The sequence below is a fragment of the Carassius auratus genome, unplaced genomic scaffold (assembly GCF_003368295.1).
Source record: "Carassius auratus strain Wakin unplaced genomic scaffold, ASM336829v1 scaf_tig00214077, whole genome shotgun sequence".
Lineage (NCBI taxonomy): Eukaryota > Metazoa > Chordata > Actinopteri > Cypriniformes > Cyprinidae > Carassius > Carassius auratus.
In genome coordinates, this window is record NW_020527513.1 from 1,391,818 (window position 1) to 1,416,263 (window position 24,446).

Sequence of the window (24,446 nt, forward strand, 5' to 3'; positions counted from 1 at the left end):
ATTGTATGAATACAGACTCCGGAATGGACTTCAATGCAGAAAGATGTTTTTGCATCCACAGGGTGAAGTTACAGCATCCTGATAACTAGACTATGCTAACCGGCCAAATCTGGACCCACTGGTGGCACTATGCCACTACTGACTAATTAAATATAATGAGAGAAAAAGACTGGGTGCTACAAAATAATATAAACACAAGAAACAGAAAACACATCTTCCTACTGTTAAGTCCTCTGTAGTTGCATGCAACATTAAACACATTACAGCTCAGTCTGACTGTGAACAATTGAAGGAATAGTTCATCCAAAAATGAAACTGTGCTGTTTATTTACTCACCCTCAGGTCAATTAGCTGATGAACTATTGTTTTGTTTCATAAGAACCAATATATCATAAGGAGATGTGGGTATTAATATTGTGTTTGTTGTACCTGCTTTTTCGACTCTCATGGAACCCAAGTGATGGAACCCCTTGACGTGCATTTTATAAATCAAAAGGAACATAGTTTCAGCTATAAAAATCATCTTTAGTGTTCTTCTAAAGAATAAAAAATTAAAAAAATCACATATATTGGATGGGATGAGGGTGAGTAAATTAAATTCATTTTTGGGTGAACCATTCTTTTAAATCATTGACTAAATCAGTAGTTCTCAACTTACTCCCTGAACTGCAAGTCGGCAAATCTGAAGTAGTGCAATTAGATGGAAATAGTGAATTGGAAAGATTAAATTCCTCAACAGTCCCATTCCTAATCAAAAAGAGAGTATTCTGCTTCCACTTGGAATAAACAAATATCCAAATTACATAAAATATTGCACAATGAAATAAAAAAATTCTTACGGCTGTAACCAAGACTGAAATTGTGCTCATAGTTTCTTCAATAAATACAGCAATTGTCCATTGTGATATTAACAAATGACACTGAAAATAAGTGTCACAGTTACTGAAGGTGCATCCAGCCCTGATGGAGCTAATTATGCAGCTGAAAGTTTCTCCTAGCTTTAACTCCTAGTCTTAAACAACATCTTTTCTTTTTTTTTTTTTAACCCAACACTCACCAAAAGCTGTGTAGAACTCCTCTCTGGTTAGGTGTTCATCATCGTTTACGTCGTTATATTTGAACAGATCGAACAGAGTGCATTCTGACGCCATACTGCTCAGACCCTCCTGTTTGATGACCTGCACGACAACAAGATTAAAGATCATTAAATTCAAAGCAGAACCTACTGTTTGACGCTTTAATAAAAAGCAAATGTGTTTGGTGTGCTGAATGTAGCTCGTGGTAATATTAACAAATGTTGATGTTTGAATTTAAGGGCATGTTTGTTTACACAATTTTAGTGCCGTCTTGGGTCTCTACATGACGTCTGATGTAAAATCTCCATTCTGAAGCAAAAGCACTGCTCTAGTGTACCATTCTGAATAATTAAAGATGCGATTCCTATCTGCATCAGACACTGTGAATCCTGTCAGCTGGCAAACATCCAGAACTGAGCAAGATTTTATAACAGCCTTATGCTTGAAAACATGAGGGATTCCTGTAAAATGTTCTGTCATACATTCATCCATGCCAGAAATATCTGATGTTAATTACAGTTAGTGAAAGAAAGCTGGAGGGTTTGTTTATAATGCATGTTAGGGGTTAGATTCACTGTGGTTTACAAAATGCCTTTAGCATATGCATACGAACAATCATAATTAACTTATGAATGATAATTAACTTATGTATACTACTTTTTGGTAAGGGCAGTGCTAAGGTTGACCCGAACTAGCCTATATTATTACTAAAACCAGACCTGTGTGTTCAGATTCAATCCTGTCCTTTTATTATCTGTTGCTAACTCTAATCCTCTTATAGAGACTTGATACCAGCTTGGAAACTGACAGGCAACCTTCACTTTGACCTCTTTAGCCATGCGGTTTTGATATACCATTTATTTACAAGACAAAACAAGCAAGCAATAAAGCAAACTTTCAAATGATGAAATTTGTCAATGTAACAGTCTGAGCTTCAGACACATTCTTAATTTTTACACTTCTAACACAAAATTGGCTGAAGTTTGAGCATCATTTGTTTGAAGTTTGATATTTTGCATCTAATGCAGTGATGCACACATTTTAAAGTGTGTCTTAAGCATACACGTATGTAGTATTTTGTTCTGTGTATTTTGGCATTTATATTTTATTAAAGGAAAAATAAAATTTACTGACTCTCAGGACATCCAAGATGTTTATGAAATTGTTTCTTAGAAGATATTTGGGAATTTTGCTTTTCATCACTTGCTCACTTAGAGCCTGTGCAGTGAATGGGATGTGATCAGATTGAGAGTTTACATAGCTGTTAGAAGCATCACAATAATCCACTTAAGTTCATCAATTAATGTCTTGTGAAGTAAAAAGGTGTGTGTTTGTAATAAAACAAAAGCAACATAGTTTTAACTTTAAACCATTGCTTTTGGTTAAATAAATGTCTTGATGAATTTGTTTCTTACAAACACTCTGCTTTTCATTTCTTAAGACGTAAATTGATGGACTGGGTTCGTGTAGATTACTGGTTGAACGCTCATTCTGACGGCACCCATTCACTGCAGATGATTCACTGGTGAGCAAGTGATATACATCTTAGATGGCCTGAAGGAGAGTAAATTCGTAGGGCTGCACAATAAATCGAAATGGAATCAATTTCAATTTTTGGAGTTATTATTATTATAGTTTTCATTAAAATAAAGTATATTTATAATTCAATGTGTTTATTACTGCTTATAATTCTATGTAATATGTTGCACATCTTGTAGTGTGTAGGAAGCCACTTCATCTCACAGAAGGATTTTTTCAGAACACTCGGCTGACATTATGAAGTGAGTTTGGAGTAAAAACGTGTAATTAAATGTTGTATTTTCACATACTTTCAGATGGAGCAGCATTTACTACCCAGAGCCGCAGTTCACTGAAAAGCTATGCAAACAGCTCTCATTATAGGGAACAATTTATTTGATTTCATTACCGCGCAATACTATCATCTGCGATATTATTTTATTTTGTGTAACTTAACTTAACTTAACTTAACTTAACTTAACTTAACTTAACTTAACTCAATCTGAAAGCACGTGATGATTTAATGTTGATTACAGAGCCGGCTTTACTAACAAAATGCTCATGACAATCGCTTTTGATTAATCGTGCAGCCCTAGTAAACTGTCAGCATTTTTTTTTTTTTTTTTTTTTTTAGGTGAATTACAATTTCTGAAGTCATTTAGCTTTGAGGAGTTTCCATTATGCTACAAAATGTATTAAATATGTTATTTTAATGTAAAACTAATGATATGACATAAAAAAGCACTCATTCAATAAGTCAGAAAGGGTTCATGGACTGAAGATCATTTCAGGAGTACCAGAAGACGTACTTGAGCAGAATACTAATGGAGTTTAATTGCTTTATTAAGACAGAATGTTTTGAATTTGCTGGAAGGCATTTCTCTATATGTTCCCATTCCTCTACCACCTTTCAACCTGTGCTAGCTTCATGTCAAAAGGCCAGGTTTTTGTATTCAGGGGCAGACAAAATTTTCACTTTTTACATTTTCTTTTTAAACTAACTTGCATGAAAAGAGATCTATTCTTCTCCCACTGAGAATGAAGAAATATTCAAATGACATGAAAATATTGCACAAATTGAAATGGCTCATGCCTGTAACTGAGAGTGAAAGTGTTTTCAGAGATTTCTCTTTGGAGAAATATGAATACATTAATATTTTGCTCATTTTGCTGTGGACAGGTGTAATCTCTCTGCTGCAGGACATGATAAAGCACAGTTGATCTGTGATCAGTCTATGAGTGAAATTGTAAAAGAGACAAGCTTGCCAGCTCATTAACGGTTTTCAAATTAATGCAATAAAACATGAGTTAAAGTGATCCCCAGCCATTGTCATTATCTGTCAGATTTAAGCATCAGATATTGTATTACTGTAAACAAAACAAGATGCATTTGGACAATGACTATGACTGGACTTCGAAATGTTTTTTTTTCTTCTTTTTACTCAAAACGTTAAAGGTACAGTCAACCACAAATCAAAATTCTGTCATCATTTTCTCACTATTTACTCATTCCCAACCAGTATGAGTTTCTATATTCTGTAAAACAGAAGATATTTTGTTGATAACCAAACAGTTTCAGTTCCTATTTACTTCAAAGTATTTTTCTCCATAAAATACTATAAAAAGCCAATGACAACCAAACTGTTTAGCTACCAGTTATTTTTTATTTTTTATATATTTTTTTTAACTCTATCATCTATGTTACGTATGGTAACCCTTGTTCCCTGAAGGAGGGAATGGAGATGTCACGTCGTTCGATAAACTAAACGAGCCAATGCATGCTGACATGCAATTAATGCATTCAGCTGCACCCAATTCACACATTTACATTCATTTACATCACTAACCTGGCAATACAAGTAAACAGCATTCACAAGACTATATTAAAAATAAGTTATTCCCTGAAAGTAACATCCAAATATAAGCATCTATGTGTTCTACTCAGAGTATTCAATTTTTTATGTGAGTAGTGATGTTAAATAAAGCATTAAAAACCTTAGAATATTCAAAAAATATCAGAGAAAAACTTACTCACCTCTCATATCTGAAGTTTCCATGACTGTTCTAATGTCTTATGGCTACACAAGATGAGCACTTTATTTCACATTTCTTAGATCAAATTCAGAGTTTGAGATTTAGTCTCTCCTTCTCTACCACAAAACACTCCGGATGCACTTACTTTTGCCATAAGCATGTTTTACTGTCAAATATTACACATGCACACTTCAGTAAACTGAAATTGAGATAATGGTATAATAAACAATCTCTATTTTTTGTCTCTGAAGATTGACCTATACTGTTGGTTTGAAAATGTTGATTAAGGCAAAATCATCATGACAGTTAAGAAGGTCAAGAAACGGCATCTAATTGCAACGTTAATTAAACGGGTGAAAGAAAAGAAAGAGATTGACTTTGAAACAGTCTTGTTCGGTCTTACCTGTGAGAGCTCACTGCTGTCAACTCTTCCATTACCATCTGCGTCAAAGCGCTTGAACATCATGTCCACCAGATGTTTCCTAGCTGCCATATCGTTCTCGTGGCTGTCATGGTTACCGGGGGTCAAGTACCTCTGAGCATGTAAGTCCAACATCTTGGTCTTCAATTTTTTATAGTCTCCCAGATGACAGTTATCATCTGCAAAGTGTTGGAGATAAATGCTGGTTAGATCAGTGTACTGTAAATGGAGTAATATTCACTGTTCTGAAGCATTTATTCATCAATAGTGTAACAATATGAAGCCCATTTCTAAAATGGACATGTGAGAAATCTAATCGGTCTGGTATGTAAATAAATGCTGGGAATTAACAGATTTTGTGGATCTCACAAGAAGAATCAAAATAAATAAATGTTTAGTTTTACTGTATGCATTATATTTGATACATCAGACTATTAGTGATTGTTTAAGAAAACACGCACACAATGTATTATATGTTAATTATTTTTTTATCTAAAGAACATAGGGTTTCAATGATGAAAAATTCCAGGTTATAAATAAATAATGCAAATATTCAATAAAATCACTATGTTTAGACTGTTTTTATACTTATTTTTTATACCTGCACGACTGTGATTACCTGTGGTCAAGCAACAGATTTATAAAATAAAATTAAAAAGAATTATATATATATATATATATATATATATATATAAAGGCATCATATATTTCATACTACAGTTATAGATATATATAGAGTTAATATTACAGTAAGTGACTTAAATTGACACAATATTGCCATTAGTTTCAAACAAAGCCTTAGCATAACAGTTGCATATCTCCAAACAATAGACAGTGGTGTAATTTCTTTCTGAATGATTCAGTATTTGAACGAATGATTCAGTGAATCACTACTAACAGTCAACCGTTTCATTCCTGAATGAATCAGCGCTTTAAGCAAATCTTCTCAACGAATGATTCACTGATGAAGATAGTAACTTGCCGTCACCCACTGACGTAACTATGCCAAATTTATGACAAAATTTTACAATTCTGTCGTGAAAAAATGCAGTGTTATGCAAACATGGCAGAGAAGGACAGACTCTGTACATTACTCTAGCAATCACGTCAGAGAAAGCGCTGGAAAGGTGCTAGGGATGGACTTGAAACAGTTGCTGGAAACAACGGCTGGGAAAGCTTGTCAAAAAGCATTTGACAATATCTGAGATGTTTTCGTCATTATATGTAGCTCAGGTGGTGCAGTATGGCTTCTTGTGAGAATACCAATGTTGTTTCTGGAGCATAAGAGATGGATAATGAAAGGCAGAATCAGAAATGAAAGCTAGAGAGGGAGAAAGAAGGAGGTTGAGGAAAAGCAGCTGGTTTTAAAGACTGTCAGGCTAGTATCACTGACAGATGTCAAGTCAGTCACAGCTCATCTCCACATGACTGCACCACTAACTACAATGTGTGTGTGATATACTGAGATATATGAATATATATATATATGTGAATGAACCTGCTGTGTGTATGTGTGCTGATCATGCCACACATCACAAAATGGCCTCTACTTTGACAAGCCACTCTGGCAGGAAAGCTTCCTTCCTTAGAAATGGCAGGATGAATAAAAGATAAATGGCTGCCTAGAGTCTGCCTTGCCCAGAGAAGATGAAGGTCAGTGTCGTCAAACCTGTCTGTGTGTGCACGTTTGTACACACGGCACATTAGCATTCATTTTTTGGCATGGTGGCAAATGAACAACTGCATGTCTTCTATCATCTTCCAGAACTGCAGATGTGTGACTTAGGGAATATCCATACTGCGTTATCCACCTGTGATTTGACAGATGTAGTTCCCAGCAATGTTGCAACCGTGCAGAAGGAAAACTCTAAAATGTGTGGAAAGCTGGAGATTACTTGAATCAGAGCTACATTAATGAGCTGTGTTTCAACAGGAGCCCATCTGCCTGTGCACTGATATTCAGGGTGGACAGAAAATATGAGTCTATGTAGAAATCTTGCATGTAGAAATACGCACCAGAATTTTTTTTTGTAGTACAGAGATATTATAGTAACACAACAGGGAGTTGAAAATGAAAAGTTTTGACTTGAAAATGAAAAAATATTAAAAATGAAACCCACATAGTGGTCTGGTCTGTGATTTTCATTTTTTCATTTGTTAAATAAACAGAAAATGAAAATTAAGTGTTTGATTGTTTCGTATTTTTGTCTATGGGTAAAAAAATTTGATTATGCTTTAATATTTATTTGGAATGTGTGGGTGGCGATGAAACAACTCTTTCATCCCTTCTGTACTGCACCTATATGAGGCAACCACAAGCTCAGTTCATTGTCAGCAGGAGAAAAGCGGCAGTTCATTAATCCTGCGGATTCTTTGCTAGCGATGCTTTCAATATATATGCATGTTATTGACAAAACAGAAATGACTTTATTCAATGGCATTTGAATTTTACTTTATGTGATCTACAATAACATGGAATAGGCCTATGAAAGCCAACCGATTTTGAGCCTATTTAAGAAAAACCTCAACAAGTAGGCTACCGCACTTCTCCGGTCGGCACGCGTCATCCAGACAACAGCAGAAAGAGCTTTAGCTCCATCAGTTTTGGTCGTAAAACAGCCTCAATAACAAATAAAATTTACAAAACTCTGTTGTAAAAAAAGAAACCTAACAGGGTGGGCTTTCTGCCATCTCGGTGTCACTGAACTTCTTTCTGAAATGAACCAGGCTCATGCATACTTTTCATACTTTTCCATGACATTCTAATTTACTGAGATGCACCTGTATATACAGTATAAATGTAAATAATAAAAAGCCCACAATAATCTCTTCAAGATGGCTCCTTAAATCACTAGTAATTTATTTAGTTCTATTAAGATTTATTTATATAACACACAGCATAAATAGTTTCAAAGCAGCTTTAAAGAAAATGACAATATAGTCTAAAGGAGTATCAAATCTAGTGTTTTCTATGGCATATGTGTTTAACTGCTCTGACCGGCAGTTGGATTTGTGAATGTGGGTGATTGGAAAAACACAAGTGCTTGCATCATGACTTTCAACATGTTTTCAGTCCTCTGTGCATGAGATTGTGCATCTTTTTATGATATATGTTACATTATGCTCCATTTCCCAATATATATGGTGTGTTTATACAGAAGGTAGTTGAAAAACGACCACCTGACAGAAACAGGTTTTACTTTATTGCTTAAATTAGAAAGAACATTGTTTCCAAGTGATCTTTCTATGCATTCTCCAAATTTCCCTCACAGAGAAACACATTTACAAAGTTCTACAATAACCTTCCTGTCTTTATTTGCTCAACCTTCATCCCTCAGAGAGCTTCGCATGGGTGAGGGCTATTAAATATATATCTGTCCTTTAATGTACAACACAACTGAGACCTCTAGTGCTATAGAAGGTCACTGAGAGTGGATCCATCATGCACCTGTTTCTCATCTCATTAAACATGTGCAGGGAGCGTGTGCTCACCAGGTCTGTCGTTACCACTCCCACCATTTCTAAAATGAACCCAGATTCAGTCTTTTCTGTGTTCCTTCATAAATGAAAGTATGACGGCATTGCTCACATAGGACACGTGCAGTTGATGGTCATGAACCATGGCGCGGCAGCTAAAAGCGTGCCACGGCTGGTCGCCCATCCTGATGGGAATTCTGGTCATCATTTTACTTTGCAAAAGTCAGCAGCTGTGACAAACAAGTTTGTGATGAGCAATTCAAGACACGCAGGCAAATTAAAGTGTAAGGCTGTGTCTAACAGACTGTGGCTAGCTGCTGTTAATTGGAACCGGTGGAATCATTTAAAGGATTGAGTGCTAAGAAATGAGGTCACAGCAATACACATTAACCTAAATATAGTCATGAATATATATATATATATATATATATATATATATACATTTATAATGCATGTTTATTTGTGTTTTTTTTTTTTACATTCTTTCTCTCTGTCTCTCGCTCTTTAAAACACACTGTAAGTTTAATTTTTGTTTAATTTTTTTGTAGTTTTATTTTTACCTTTTTTCCATTTTAATTTTATCTAAAGTTTAATTTTGTTTTTAATTGCTTTAGTTTGTTAATATAATAACTCTGGTTCAGTGAGACTTTAAAAAAAATTATTCAGCTTTTATTCAGCAAGGCTGCATTAAATTGATCAGAGGTGACAGTAAAGATATTTAGAATGTTTCAAAAGATTTCTATTTCAAATGAATTTCTGCAATCCTTATGTATCACAGTTACACTGAGCAGCACAACTGATATCAGCATTAATAATAAATATAAGAAATGTTTGAGCACCAAATCAGAATATCAGAACGATTGTTTAAAACAAGCCTGTATTTAAATATGGTCTGGATATTTCTAAAAAATAATTCAAATTCTATATCCTGTTTGCTATCTCATTTCAAATTCAGAACTTTCAGAATTAAAAAAAATATATATATATATTCTAAATTCAGTTTTGAATGGCACACAACCCTTCACTGTTCAGAATATCCGTATTCTTTGACAAGCATTACACAAATGCTGCGTTAAGCACAAAGACATTTATTACAAGCCATAAAACCATTCTCAAGTGGCTTGTGTGATTTACTTTTGAAGTAAAACTTGACACATCCAGGCAGCCCAGAGGAATGGCACAGAGGAAAAGCAGATTGATCTGTCTGTGTTTGAAAAGGGTTTAGACGGCCACCTGCATTCATATCTGCATGTTTGATCCACTGCATGTGACGCATGGGACCCTGATTCACTTTGAAAACCACACTGGTAAATCTAGTCAGATCAGATGAAATGCGGTCCTCTCCGAAGGTGGGTTTAGAATGGCAGCATTAATAAAAACACCTTGAAGGACAGCTAATTAACATTAATGAGCCAATTTGATCATTCTGATCATTTAGATACTGAATAATAATAAATAATAATAAAATGGACATTCTGGTATTGATGTTGTAAGTCATTTACCATATTAAGGTAAATATCAAAGATAAAATACAATTGCTCAGCTGAGATTGCTTAACAGTACCATTAATGTAACATGCTTCTTGACCTTGTCTGTCTTTCATCATTTACTCATCCTCATGTAATTTGAAAACTTGCATTCTTCTGTGGAACACACACACAAAAAAAGAAACTTCAAAAGTTTCAGGTGTGATTTTCAATACATTGAATGCAAATAATGTTACAAACAATGGATCCAACTGACTTTCACTGTATTGACAAAACAACATTATACATTTTTTCTAAATAAAAGTTTCACAGAACAAAGGCAAGCATTATGATTTGAAATAGCTTGAGGTTGAGGTTAATAGGTTTTGGATGAACTATCCCCTTTTAAAACAAGCTGACCACTATTCTTTCTTGGGTGTAATTAAATTATCTCTCACACTAATCAGTAAGAAACTGTCTTTTTTATTTGTGTTTCCTATATTTGAGAGAATAATAATAATGACACAATAATAATAATAATAAAAAAATATTTATATATATATAAATAATATATATATATATATATATATATATATATATATATATATATATATATATATTAGTGGTGGGCCGTTATCTCTTATCGGGCGATAACAAAAAATATCGCCGTTAATCTATTCTCAAAGTTGGGTTGGGAGCTGGGTCTATACTAGCTATGATGACTTTCACCTTGATATTTTATATAACCGACTGGCTGAGGCCAGCCTAACGGACAGCGACACTGAACAGAGCTCTCTTCTGCGAAGTTCTCCTCAAAGTCCCTCCTGCACCGGAACGAACAAATACAAATCGCAGTTTGAAACAAACAACAAGATGTGAAAGAGCCTAATTCAGTACTCGCGGTGTTCTGGTGTTCAGGGCTCACGCAGAGAGGGCGTCTCGAGACGCTAAAAATAAGCGTTTTCAAGTGTTTTGATCAAAATACTTGAACATCGAATTTGCTTATTTTTGCTCTAGTGCCGACAAATACATACGAAATATGTAAAAATATAAACCTTGGAAATTATGCTCGAAAAAACTGTCAGTTATTTCTTAAGTGAAAGTAAACAGTTGAGGAAAAATGGGATGTGTATTATAAAGTTACGTTCAACTTTGATTATACGTTCATGAATATGCACTGTCCCATTTAAATAAATAAATTGAAATTGAAATATTGGATTTGGACGCCTAATTTAGCTACTGGCTGCTGTAATGTTAATCCAAGAAAATGAAAATGAAAATCACTCACTGCTCTTGACTACTTTGTAGTTTTAACAGTCAAACCAAAAATTATTCAGACACCAGATATATATTTTTGATATATATAGCAAAACTGTAATAATGTCAGAAATGTTGAAGGTGTCTGAATAAATGTAGGTTTCATTGTATATTTCATTTTTACATTGAAGACTATCCAGTGCTTTTTTTACATTTAATTATTTAGTTTCTGTACCTTGACACCTACAAACTTGAAAAAACCTTAAACATTGTGTAAATAGCACAAATAAATAAAAATAAACGAACATACAAATTAGACAATTTCAAACAGGGCCCACTGGTACAACCTTCACCGGGTCCCCGCTTGTGCAATGTGGAATTAGTTTACAGCTTTTTCAAGCAGTTTGTGATGCATTTTGGAAACAGGAGATGTACATTTCTAATGCACCATCTAGCTTGATAAACCCCTTTTCAAAGACTTACTGTTTGTCAATTTGATTTGGGTAACATACATATTCTGAATGCTGTCGGCAGAATTCGAATGAGCCATTTTAATCTAGATTAATCTTGATTAATTTCAAGATCACAGTGAGATTAATCTAGATTAAAAAAATTAATCTATGCCCACCTCTAATATATATATATATATATATATATATATATATATATATATATATATATATATATATATATTAATAAGGTACACCTCAAATAGTGCTAATGTTTTTATGTTTTTTTTATTTTTTGGTCTGTACTGTGATTATTTAGTAAAACTGAAATAGCCAATAAACTCTACATAATTTTAATAAGACATGATATGAAGATTTTCTTTGCTACTGCTATGCAGAGAGTGTGATGAAAATGAAAGCAAAGCAAGTTTTCTGTATTTCAAGAAGTTGCTGATTTGATGTGATATTTTTATGCTGATTGTAACTTTTAACGATGCCAGATGTTCCTCTTTGCAAAATATTGTAAAGCATATGGATATATCAAAACATATCTAAAAAAATTTATAGTAGATCAGGGTCTCATGTGCCAACCCAGTTGAAAAAAATAAAATAAAATATGCTGGTTAGGTATGTTTTGAAGCATAGTAGCTGGTTTGAGCTGGCTTAATCTGGCCATGAGCTGGTTATAAGATGGAGCTAGTTGCTCAGGACCCACCCAGGATGAGCTTAAGCAGCTCATGACCAACTAATGACCAGCTTAAACCAGCTAAAACCAGTTACTATGTTTCAAGACATACCTAACCACCATGTGCTGTTTTTGCTCAACAGGGAACTCCCCTCCGTATTCTACATGCCCTACACATCAAACACACACACACATGGCTTCAGTCTGAGGTCACTGACTCTGCTCTTTAAGGGCACAGGGCCAGTGCCATTGCTGTCAAGTTCTGGTGCTGCAGAATTGGACATGTAAACGCAGTGGGCTGTGAAGTCTGCTCTCTCTCTCTTGCTGCGCCTGACCACCTAACATCTCACTGGAGAATTTCACAGCCAGTGCATTCAATAACAATCTACCTGCCACTGGATATCCATATGAGATGTTGCAAAGGCAAATTTACAACTCGCTGGCAGGCTATTATTCAGGCTCTCTCGGTGTGATGTGCAAGTGGAAAACTTTGCATTTGCCTAGTTGATTTTTCCTGTTGTCCCCCACCCCTCTCTCGTCTTTATAATTTTTGTCTCTCTCTGTGTCTCAGTAGTGCTGCTTTATTCTACATAAAGTAAGTCATCTTCTCCAGCTGTCTACCTGCTGTTTCACCTTTAATTTGATTTCCACACTCTCTTTTCTCCTGTCACCGGTTCTTCCTATTCTCCTCTCTTACCCCTGTCCCTTTATCTCTGATTTCTCACTTTCGCAGACGCTGGTGCACCTTTGAGGAGCTCATTACCTGCCGGTAGACGCGGACATGGCTTCTCTTCAGACTGGAGGTGACAGTGACATTAAACAGCTCAGGGGTCTTATTATCACTGTTCTAAAACTGCAACAGAGCAACATTTCAATCCTTCCCTATTTGTTTTTATTATATATATATATATATATGTAGCGCCCCCTAGTGCTAACCAATACCAGAACAGGGCAACTAACATCTATCTAGGTCCGGGGTGTGGTCTGCCTTGAGTGACTCACAAAAGAGTTAGTAATGAGTTGAACAGTTGACAGTTTTATTACATTAAGGGACACAACAATGAACACAGTACTATAATGTACCAAGAATGAAAATAAAATAAAACAAAAATAGAGCTCTTTCAATAATAAAAGGAAAGGAAAATGTCCCTGTGAGCTGACACTTCAGCTCACTGCTCCTTTAAGTCGAGGAGTATGAAATTGAGTTCAGAGTTTAGTTCCTGGTCCTTTTGTGTGTGTGTATATTAAGTCCAGTACTACTACCCGGGTAGAGTTAATAGCGTAAGTGTATTCTTATCTGTATCCTGTCTGAACGAAACTAGTCCGACGTCTTCGGTGGCTGGTCCCACGGCTGGCCACACCGTTCTCACGACCATCCACCATCACTCTGGGCTGGGCTCGCCATCTTTGATTCGTCTATTTCTCTCGTAGTGATCAAAATAACAAAAACCAACCTACACAAGCATTGTAAAGTAGTAAGTTATTCTGTTCTATTTCTCCATTTCCAACATGAGATCTCATTAACTTGTTTCTGTCATTTAGTGCATCTTACAGTGTATGACCAATGGCTAGAGACATACCTTGCTTACTGTAAAATGAATTACCACATGTAATGGCAACTGGTCTTTTGGCACTAAATACATATATCATGAACTCTATATCAAAATTTGCACTTAACATTGACAAATTAATTATTTATCATCACATTTATATGTAACATCCTTTTTCCTTAGCTGCTTTTAAGGTAACACACATCTTAATATTAACGCTTTTCAACATGAATTGAATTAAATTATCAGTGCTAACACATTTAACATTATAATAAACCAAATCAAACACTGTAGTTGGCTATAAATCAACCAAGCTATAAATCCTCCTTAAACTATTAGCTTGGCACTTAGCCATTAATGATTAACGGTTAGCGATTAGCTAGCGATCTTTTGTGAACATAAATACAATGATACAATATGCACCAAAGTACACTGAACATTAGACAACAGTCTTATAACCCCGATTGGTTTTTTTTTATGTTAAGTATCTGAACTTTACAGTGGTTTTTCTGCTCACTGTGGTTAACAACAGACTAGCAAAATAAATGTTTAAACTCACCGGAGTTTCAAACAACAACAACCCGACTGAGGCTGCTCCTCTCGTGCTCACAGTTGATGCTCTACTAATAAAGGGACTTATCAGTGTAGATACGTGTATATAATCAAAGTTTCACACTATTATGTGGTGTAACATACCAGCAATTGCTCACAGCTCACACACGGTTTCAGGAAGAGATCTACCAAAGCATGAAAACTGCGCGTAGCACTCTCTACCAATCCTGATACAGTCTGTTTATGACGCTCTAGTGTATTGCGCTCTCTGGTGGGAAAATATAGAACTACACCTCTAAACAACATATATGGTTTTAGTAGCCCTATGTTTCATATGGGTTACACCCTCCCCCCTTGACTCTGCATGGGTCCCTTCATGCTTGGATATGGGGTCCCTTTGGAAACTATCATTACCCCCAATGATGTCAAATGCTTGTTTAAAGCTCTCTAAAAGACTCTGTGCAAGGGATATTAAGGGTTTCCCCAATTGAATGTACTGGAAGCGGTCTGGTGGTCGCCGTGACCTCTCAGATTTGCGTGTAGGGTCATCTGTTTCTCCGTCCTCAATATTTTCACTTTTCTCTGTTCTTTCAGTTATCTCAGAGGTTTGTGTTCGAGGCAATTCGTTTTGCTGAACCTCATCAACAGCTTCTCCATTTCCAGGGTCCTCTAGGCTAACAGGAAAAACATCACTGTCATACTCAATAACCGCTGGAATTACATTCGTCACGCCCGTTGAAGTTACATCTTTCCCGGTAGCAGTTTGCTTATCCATAATCTCTGACTCATTTCCTTCAATCATCTCAGGAGGTGTCCCATCAGGTTCTGTAGATGACTCAGGGGGACTGCCTACAATAGGCTCATCCTGAGAGCCTGAGGAGTTTGAGGAGGCTATTGGCATGACTGGTAAATTGTTACCCCCTGCGGCTGGAGTTAAAATGGTTTGCTTCCTCTTGGGAATTTCATACACCTGAAAGAACCTTTCCTCAGGAATGACAGACAGCTGGGTAGGACAAAAGGGTGAATCATCCTCAGACTCTGAATGCTCTTCAAGTGGCTGAGTTTGACTATGCCTAGTTCTTGGCCGACGGGCCTTTGGTTCGGGCCGTTCCGTTTCCTCTGTTTCAGATAAGTCACCACAAGGGAGTAGGAGATCCCTATGTAAGGTGCGACTGGGACCATCTCCGTTCAGGGGGTGTACTGTGTACACAGGTAAGTCGCCCATCTTTTTCAGAACTTTGTACATAATGGGCTCCCACTTATCCGCAAGCTTGTGTTTGTTTCTCAACCGCAAGTTCCTTACTAACACTTGGTCACCTTCCTCTAACGTTGATTCTCTTACTACTTTGTCAAAGCGACGTTTGTTTCTCTCAGCAACCTTTTGTGAATTCCTGGTGGCGATCTGATAACTCTCCTCAAGACGTGCTTTCAGGTTTCTCACGTATTGGGAGTGAGATTTAGGAGCACCATCTTTAACAGGTAAGCTAAAGGCAATATCTACTGGTAACCTTGGCTGGCGCCCGAACAGCAACTCATACGGACTGAAGCCGGTAACCTCGTTCTTGGTGCAATTATAGGCATGAGTTAGGGGTTTTACATAGTCACGCCAGTGGTTTTTGTCCTTTTCTCTCAAGGTTCCCAACATGCCTAGCAGTGTTCGGTTGAATCGTTCGACCGGGTTTCCCCTCGGATGATAGGGACTTGTGCGTACTTTGGTAATGCTGGCTAGGTTACAGAGCTCTTTGATGAGTTGAGACTCGAAATCCCTGCCCTGATCACTAAGCAGACGCTCTGGAAACCCGTAGTGCACCAAATACTGCTCCCAAAGACACTTTGCAACTGTTGTAGCCTTCTGGTCTTTGGTTGGTATGGCAACAGCATACTTTGTAAAGTGATCTGTTATGACCAAGACGTCTTTGGTGTTGCGACTGTCAGGCTCCAAAGACAAAAAGTCCATGCATACCAACTCCATGGGATGAGTTGTCTGGATATTCATTAGAGGAGCTGATTTTTCAGGTGGTGTTTTTCTCCTTACACAACGTCCACATGACTTGATCTTTTTCTCCACATCAGTAGCCATCTTAGGCCAATAAAATCTTGATCGGACCAAGTCGAGAGTTCTTTCCAGACCCATATGCCCCATATCGTCGTGGAGGCATGTAAGAATAGCAGACCTTAGGGGCTCTGGGACCACAAACTGGTAAGTGATGTCGTCTTCTGATCGGCGGGTTCTGTAGAGGAGACCGTTTCTCATCTCCAACCGTTTCCATTCCTTGAGTATTAACTTAAGTTCCAGAGAATCAGGACTGGGATTGGGGTTTGCTTCATCTCCAACCTCCAACAGGTTGACAACATGACCAATGACCGGGTCAGACCTCTGATGTTGCTGGAGTTCTTCCTCACTGTACTTAGGTATGGTAGAACAACCCACCGCTTCCTCATCTTCATAGATATCAGGCACTGCGTCTGTGTGAAGGGCAAGGGACTCTACCAAGGTGATAGAAGGTAGGTTGTTGTCAGCCTCACTTAAAATATGGCGGTGCCACAAGACATTGATTGTGTCAGCTGGAATGTCTGCTTGGGCAGGAGATGAAGACAGATGGTGAGAAGCAAATTGTTTAATTCGCTCTCTTTCCTCAAGAGAAACATGGTCATCGGCCAGAGTGTCACAGGGCCGCCTGGAAAGGCCGTCTGCGTCTTGATTGCTTTTCCCAGCCCGATACCTTATGTTAAAGTCGAAGGTGGAAAGTGAAGCTAGCCAGCGATAACTGGCAGCATCAAGTTTAGCTGACTTTAGCACATATGTTAACGGATTGTTGTCCGTTACAACTGTGAATGTGTTTCCATAGAGGTAGTCTTGGAACTTTTCCACAATGGACCACTTCAAAGCTAGAAATTCCAGCTTATGGGCTGGGTACCGCTTTTCACTTGGCGAAAGCCCTCTGCTAGCATAGGCGATTACTCGCATTTCACCATCCTGTTCTTGGTACAGGGCAGCCCCAAGACCAGAAGTGCTTGCGTCTGTATGAAGAACATAGGGTAGTTTTGGATTAGCGAATCCAAGTACTGGTGAGGAGGTGAGTTTGTCTATAATCGCCACAAAAGCTTCTTGGCAAGCAGGTGTCCACCGGTCGGCAAAGGGTTCTTTGGGGTTGAAGAACCTTCCAGGGCATGGTGTTACTTTTCTACCCTTCCTGTAAGGTGGGTAACCCCCGGTGAGGTCATTCAAGGGCTTGACTATTTTGGAATAGTCCTTTATGAACCGGCGATAATACCCTGCGAAGCCTAGGAAGGACTTGAGCTCGCTGAGGGTTTGTGGTCTTGGCCAAGTGCGGAGTGCACTGACCTTTTCGGGATCAGTCTCCACCCCTTTGCTGGAAACAACGTGCCCTAGATAGCGCACTGAGCCTTGGAAGAACCGACACTTTGCTGGAGAAAGTTTCAAGCCATTTTCTCTCAATTGCTGAAGGACATGTAAAAGTCTGGTTTCATGTTCTTCTAATGTACTTGAAAACACAATGATGTCATCCAAGAATACGAGTACTTCCTTCAGATGGAGACTGCCCATACACCGCTCCATTAATCGTTGGAAAGTACTAGGAGCGTTGGTGATGCCTTGGGGCATACGGTTGAACTCGTAAAAACCCAAAGGGCACACAAAAGCAGTCTTAGGCTTGTCACGTTCCTCCATCTCAATCTGATAATAACCAGACTTGAGATCCATTACTGAAAACCACTTGGATCCAGCAAGGGCTGAGAATGCTTCCTCAAGGTTAGGGAGAGCATATGCGTCTCGTATCGTCAAAGCATTTAGCTTGCGATAGTCAATGCAAAGGCGGACTTCTCCATTTTTTTTTCGGACCACCACGATTGGCGATGAGTAAGGGGACTCTGATTCTTGAATCACTCCTGCATCCAGGAGTGTGTTCAGATGTTTCCGTACTGCCTCATAATCGTTTGGGTGAATTGGTCTGGACTTTTGTTTGAAAGGTGTTTCGTCTTTCAGGTTTATGTGGTGCTTCACTTTGGATGCGTGTCCAAAATCGAGATCGTGTTGGGCGAAAACATCAGCATAAGCATGTAGACTCTGGGTTATCCTATCCTTCCACTCTTTTGGGAGAGGAGAATCACCAAAGTGAAATGCTAGTTTTTCCTTGGTAGGTTCACTGACTGACTGAGAAGCGGCAGTGCAACATTTCACAGGATCAACATTTTTGTTTGAAGCAGTTAAGCTGTCATAGATCTCCTCAGGAGTGAAAAGCTCAGCAAGGACACAGTTGGAGGGGAGTGTCACGTCGTGCTCAGTTTCATTCCTAATCCACACAGGTAATTTGTGGGGGTTCTGCTTAGGCAAGGTGACAAGACAGCACTCAACAAAGATCCCACCCGGCAGGATAGATAAGGTTGGCTGTTCAACTACTGCGCATTCTTCAAAGGAACTAGCCTTGACATTGCCCTCGAGAAGGACTCTCCCTTGAGCAGGTATCACTGGCTGCACTTTGTCGTTAAGGGTCATTAAACCCATTCTCCCTGAAGAGCTCACTTCTCTCCTGAGCTTAAGTGTGCGAAGGAGTTGTCTATAGCCATAGACAGAAGAAAGGTCGTTTGGGTTTTTTCCGTGACAATGTTCATCATACAAGACATCAAGTGCATTTGTCCCAACCAGTACAGGTAAGTCATAGTTAATGCGTAAGTCTGGAACTACTAGCGCTAAAGTAGAAACTTCAGGCTCAGTTTCAACAAAGCTCTTTGGAAACTTGAGGATGAGAGGTACGTAGCCCAAGTACGGAACATTTTGGCCACTAGCACCCTCAACGTCCAGACCGTCAATGGGCTGAATGGGGTGTTCTGACAGATTGCTGTTGTAGAAGGAAGCAGATACCGTGGTCACTTGAGACCCAGTGTCAAGGAGGCAATTACAGTTAACCCCTGACACAATAACATCAGCTGTACATTTCTGTCCTACAAGTCCTTTAGGTAGCTTAATTTGGTGCTCCACTTTGTGAGGGTTACTGAAGGCTTTAGTCAAGGGTTTTGTTTTGGGACATTCATACCTTATTTCAGTTCCTGATAGTCCCTCCTCAGAAACTGAGTTCAGTTTAAATCGTGCCTGTTTTGTTCTTCCCAGGCTTGTTGTTTTTGTCTCAACTCTTTACGTTTTATCTCAACTAAGTCAGGATTTGGTTTGTTACTGCAGGAGGATGCAATGTGGCCCTCCTCACCACACTTGAAACAATATCCTGGGCGAGGCTTCCTTGTGAGCTTTGACTCACCGGAGGATGAGGATTTTTCTTCAGTTGAGGCCTTGGTTTTAGACTTTAACTTCTGGCTTGGCTTAACAGAAGCCTGTCTTGAGCTGCTGCTCAAAGATGCTTTCAAAGAAGCTATTTGGGCCTGTAGCTTTGCAAGTTGCTTTTCCAGCTTAGGTGCATTGATGGGGGATGTCCTATCTGCAGCAGTTTCTGTGTCTATGTCATCAGTGACATGGTCTTCTACTGAAAGAGAATTTGACTGGGCTTTGGATTTAGGAACCCCTAAGTGCTGTCTCATGCGGCTGGACTTAGCAGCTTGCCGGTCCTCCTCAGTACGTAGCAGAAGAAGTAACTCAGAAAACGGGGGTGGGTTGTTTTTCTTCTGTTCAAGCTGGAGACTTGTAATTAGGCTGTTATTCCAGCAACCTCTACAGAATTGCTTGAGCAGTTGACGCTCTGACTCGCTGGCCGCAATGCCACCTCTTTTGATTACTTGACTCAGGGCTGTCTGCAGACGTTGCAGATACCCAGAAGGCCTTTCACCCGAGTTCTGATTGGTGTTCAGGAATTTTGCAAAGAGTTCATCCCCGTCGTCGACAGTACCATAGGCGGAGTCGAGAAGGCAAAGGTAGTCATGGGGAGTAGAATTAGGCCCAAGGTGCTTAACCACATTAGCAGCAGGCGGAAGAAGGCTCTCCACTATCTTCCTGACAGTGTGTTTGTCAGACACGGTGGCATCTGTGAGGTGGAACTCAACATTGTTGCGCCATGTGTCATAGTCAGACTCTAAATAGGGACAAGGGACCTTTCCTGAAAACGGTCTGAGTTTGGTATGGCCATGATACTGAGGAGATATGTCGCTATTCTTAATGACATGTTCAACCACTACCTTCTGCACTTCCGGAGTGATGAGCTGCTCTGAAGGTAAGTAGAGGGTCCGTTTCCCATGTGAGGGTGATGGTGATGCCCCGCACCGGCAGCAAATGGAAATGAGTCATGTGTAAGGGGCTGGATCAGATCACCATCTTTTTCCATAGGAGGCTGGTTAACATTGGCATGGGGTTCAGTTTGGTCTGTGCTACTAGCAGGCTGGGGCTCCTGGCTTACATTTGGCACATTTAATTCAGTTGTGTCATGGCTCTGGGTAGACTCCTGAATTCTAACCAGCTCATCTATCAAAACCTTCTCAAAATCTGCTCCACTTAGCTTAGCAATATACCTCAACTCAGTTAAGTAAGACTGGGTTAAGCTTGAACTTTTGTCAGCAACATACAGCTCAGATAGAAGCCGAATATGGTGTACAATATTTGGATTACTACTGGGTCTTTTACATGGCAAAGTTTCCCGGAGGAACTGAACGGCTTCGCTTGACTTGAATTCCACAATGGCCGTATCTTTAAACTGGGGCTCAGAGCTAGTCACCTGAATTATCCTTCCAATTGAACCAAACTGCCCTAAATACTCCATAACTTCATTGTCTGCCTCATCACCAGTTACACCTCCTACTAAGACAGAATCAGATACTTTTACGCTTTGAGATTGAATTATATCCATATTTACCCTTTGACAGCAAGATAAATTCAGGCAAATTTCCAGTGTTCAAAGATGAAATGCAATAGAAGTGCCAAACTGCTCAACTTTCACTAAATAAGGACTCAAAACCACTCCTGGCTGGCTCGCCAAGTTTGTGTAGCGCCCCCTAGTGCTAACCAATACCAGAACAGGGCAACTAACATCTATCTAGGTCCGGGGTGTGGTCTGCCTTGAGTGACTCACAAAAGAGTTAGTAATGAGTTGAACAGTTGACAGTTTTATTACATTAGGGACACAACAATGAACACAGTACTATAATGTACCAAGAATGAAAATAAAATAAAACAAAAATAGAGCTCTTTCAATAATAAAAGGAAAGGAAAATGTCCCTGTGAGCTGACACTTCAGCTCACTGCTCCTTTAAGTCGAGGAGTATGAAATTGAGTTCAGAGTTTAGTTCCTGGTCCTTTTGTGTGTGTGTATATTAAGTCCAGTACTACTACCCGGGTAGAGTTAATAGCGTAAGTGTATTCTTATCTGTATCCTGTCTGAACGAAACTAGTCCGACGTCTTCGGTGGCTGGTCCCACGGCTGGCCACACCGTTCTCACGACCATCCACCATCACTCTGGGCTGGGCTCGCCATCTTTGATTCGTCTATTTCTCTCGTAGTGATCAAAATAACAAAAACCAACCTACACAAGCATTGTAAAGTAGTAAGTTATTCTGTTCTATTTCTCCATTTCCAACATGAGATCTCATTAACTTGTTTCTGTCATTTAGTGCATCTTACAGTGTATGACCAATGGCTAGAGACATACCTTGCTTACTGTAAAATGAATTACCACATGTAATGGCAACTGGTCTTTTGGCACTAAATACATATATCATGAACTCTATATCAAAATTTGCACTTAACATTGACAAATTAATTATTTATCATCACATTTATATGTAACATCCTTTTTCCTTAGCTGCTTTTAAGGTAACACACATCTTAATATTAACGCTTTTCAACATGAATTGAATTAAATTATCAGTGCTAACACATTTAACATTATAATAAACCAAATCAAACACTGTAGTTGGCTATAAATCAAACCAAGCTATAAATCCTCCTTAAACTATTAGCTTGGCACTTAGCCATTAATGATTAACGGTTAGCGATTAGCTAGCGATCTTTTGTGAACATAAATACAATGATACAATATGCACCAAAGTACACTGAACATTAGACAACAGTCTATAACCCCGATTGGTTTTTTTTTATGTTAAGTATCTGAACTTTACAGTGGTTTTTCTGCTCACTGTGGTTAACAACAGACTAGCAAAATAAATGTTTAAACTCACCGGAGTTTCAAACAACAACAACCCGACTGAGGCTGCTCCTCTCGTGCTCACAGTTGATGCTCTACTAATAAAGGGACTTATCAGTGTAGATACGTGTATATAATCAAAGTTTCACACTATTATGTGGTGTAACATACCAGCAATTTGCTCACAGCTCACACACGGTTTCAGGAAGAGATCTACCAAAGCATGAAAACTGCGCGTAGCACTCTCTACCAATCCTGATACAGTCTGTTTATGACGCTCTAGTGTATTGCGCTCTCTGGTGGGAAAATATAGAACTACACCTCTAAACAACATATATGGTTTTAGTAGCCCTATGTTTCATATGGGTTACATATATATATATATATATATATATATATACTCTATTTTATTTTATTTTTTTTTTACTGCCAGTATTCTGATTTTGTAACGCACTAAGTAAGCTGTTAAAAATGTGACTATTTTGCCAAACATTGTGACTGCAATTTAACAAGAATTATGATAAACATTTAACATAATAGTGACAAATAGAATTGAAAACAGCAGCATTTTACATTGAACAGGGTGTGAAATTAAGTTTTAAAATATATTTTAAATATATATTTAAAAAATAAATTGTATGTATATATTTTATCTATTTTATAACATGTAATTTTATATTAATAAACAACATATATAACATATAACAACACATGCAAAAGCAAATTTAACTTAAAGTTTATTTTAAATTTATATTAATAAAATCTATGCTTATTTGATCAAATCAGTGAACAATTCATAAAGACCATTCCTGAATGAATCTATTGAATGAAAAATCCAATGACTCACTCATAAACACTTGAATTGTTCCTAAATAACCCAGTGTTTTTGAATAAATCAGTTGAGTGAATGATTCAAATGATTCACTTATAGCTGACAGTCACGTGCTGCCACCTACTGGCATAATTGGTACAATTTGTTGAAATAGTAGCTGAAAGAAAATCTCCACCAAAAACAACAACAACAACAACAACAACAAAAACTGGCATTCAGATTGAAAAACACAGTTGGAACACTGCACGTGCATTAGATTTCTATAGAAACTTTAGAAAAATAGTGTGTAATGGTGCAAATGTGCAATTAAAGGGAATCAGAGTGTACAACGGAATTTAAACTCATAGCACCTGCTGAGATGATCTTCAACGCTATATTTATAGAAAAAGTAAGAAAAATGGAGCTTCACTTCGAAGCATGCAATGTATGCAGGTATATATATTATATATATATATATATTAAAGCACAGCTGTTCGCAGTTAAAAATAACACAAGGTCACATCACAATATTTTAATTCGATTGGACAGACTCAAGTGCTGTATACTCCAGTAAGTTTTAGCAAGGTCGGTGGAAGCGAAATCCAGAGTTTAAGAGCTGAAGGCCCATACACACTCAGAGGAATTGACTTTGACAGATATAACGAGTGAGAGGCTGACAAGGCCATCTCAACAACAATATTCGGCCACCCTGAGGGTCAGTGTCAGAGAGAGACTAGATATGAGAGGAGGACAGAGAGATTTCTTAAGGCTATGTCACTCTTTTCTTCTGTGTGGGGCTGTTTTTAGGCGCTGGTATCAGATGAATTTGACTGAGCTGTTGTGGTCAAGAGTTATTGCTGTTGATGAATGCTGACATTGAGGACTAGAGAACAGCAGGTATTAGAAGAGACATATTACCTGATAACATCAGTAGAAGAGATAAACAAGACAAAGAAGGACCATCTGTTGTATTCAGAATGCATTTGTGACAGAAGGAGGAACAAAACATCTTCCATCTTTTAGGTTTAGCAAGTGGAAGAAAAAAATCAT

The 24,446-nt window shown here is 38.1% G+C and overlaps 2 protein-coding genes and 1 long non-coding RNA gene across 3 annotated transcripts in view; all 3 read right to left on the reverse strand.

Annotated features, from left to right (window-relative positions):
• The window catches only part of LOC113091116 (follistatin-related protein 5-like), a gene marked incomplete at its 5' end in the record, with an annotated part of 57,728 nt that extends 52,454 nt beyond the window's left edge, over positions 1-5,274 (reverse strand). The window contains 2 exons of the mRNA XM_026256550.1: positions 1,058-1,178; positions 5,032-5,274. Coding sequence (XP_026112335.1) covers positions 1,058-1,178; positions 5,032-5,274 — 364 coding nt within the window. The remainder of the gene's footprint in view (positions 1-1,057; positions 1,179-5,031) is intronic.
• Positions 5,275-13,314: 8,040 nt separating this feature from the next.
• On the reverse strand, positions 13,315-14,692 carry LOC113091141 (uncharacterized). Its single transcript, XR_003287288.1, has 3 exons — positions 14,630-14,692; positions 14,493-14,556; positions 13,315-13,837 (listed from the first exon to the last, which is right to left on the reverse strand). It is a non-coding gene; the product is annotated as an uncharacterized LOC113091141 (long non-coding RNA).
• Positions 14,688-16,907, reverse strand: LOC113091139 (uncharacterized). The gene is made up of 2 exons (XM_026256587.1): positions 16,626-16,907; positions 14,688-15,783 (listed from the first exon to the last, which is right to left on the reverse strand). The coding sequence occupies exon 2, from the start codon at positions 15,729-15,731 to the stop codon at positions 14,781-14,783; it is 951 nt and encodes a 316-aa protein (XP_026112372.1). The 5' UTR covers positions 15,732-15,783; positions 16,626-16,907; the 3' UTR covers positions 14,688-14,780.
• Between the last annotated feature and the right edge of the window lie 7,539 nt (positions 16,908-24,446).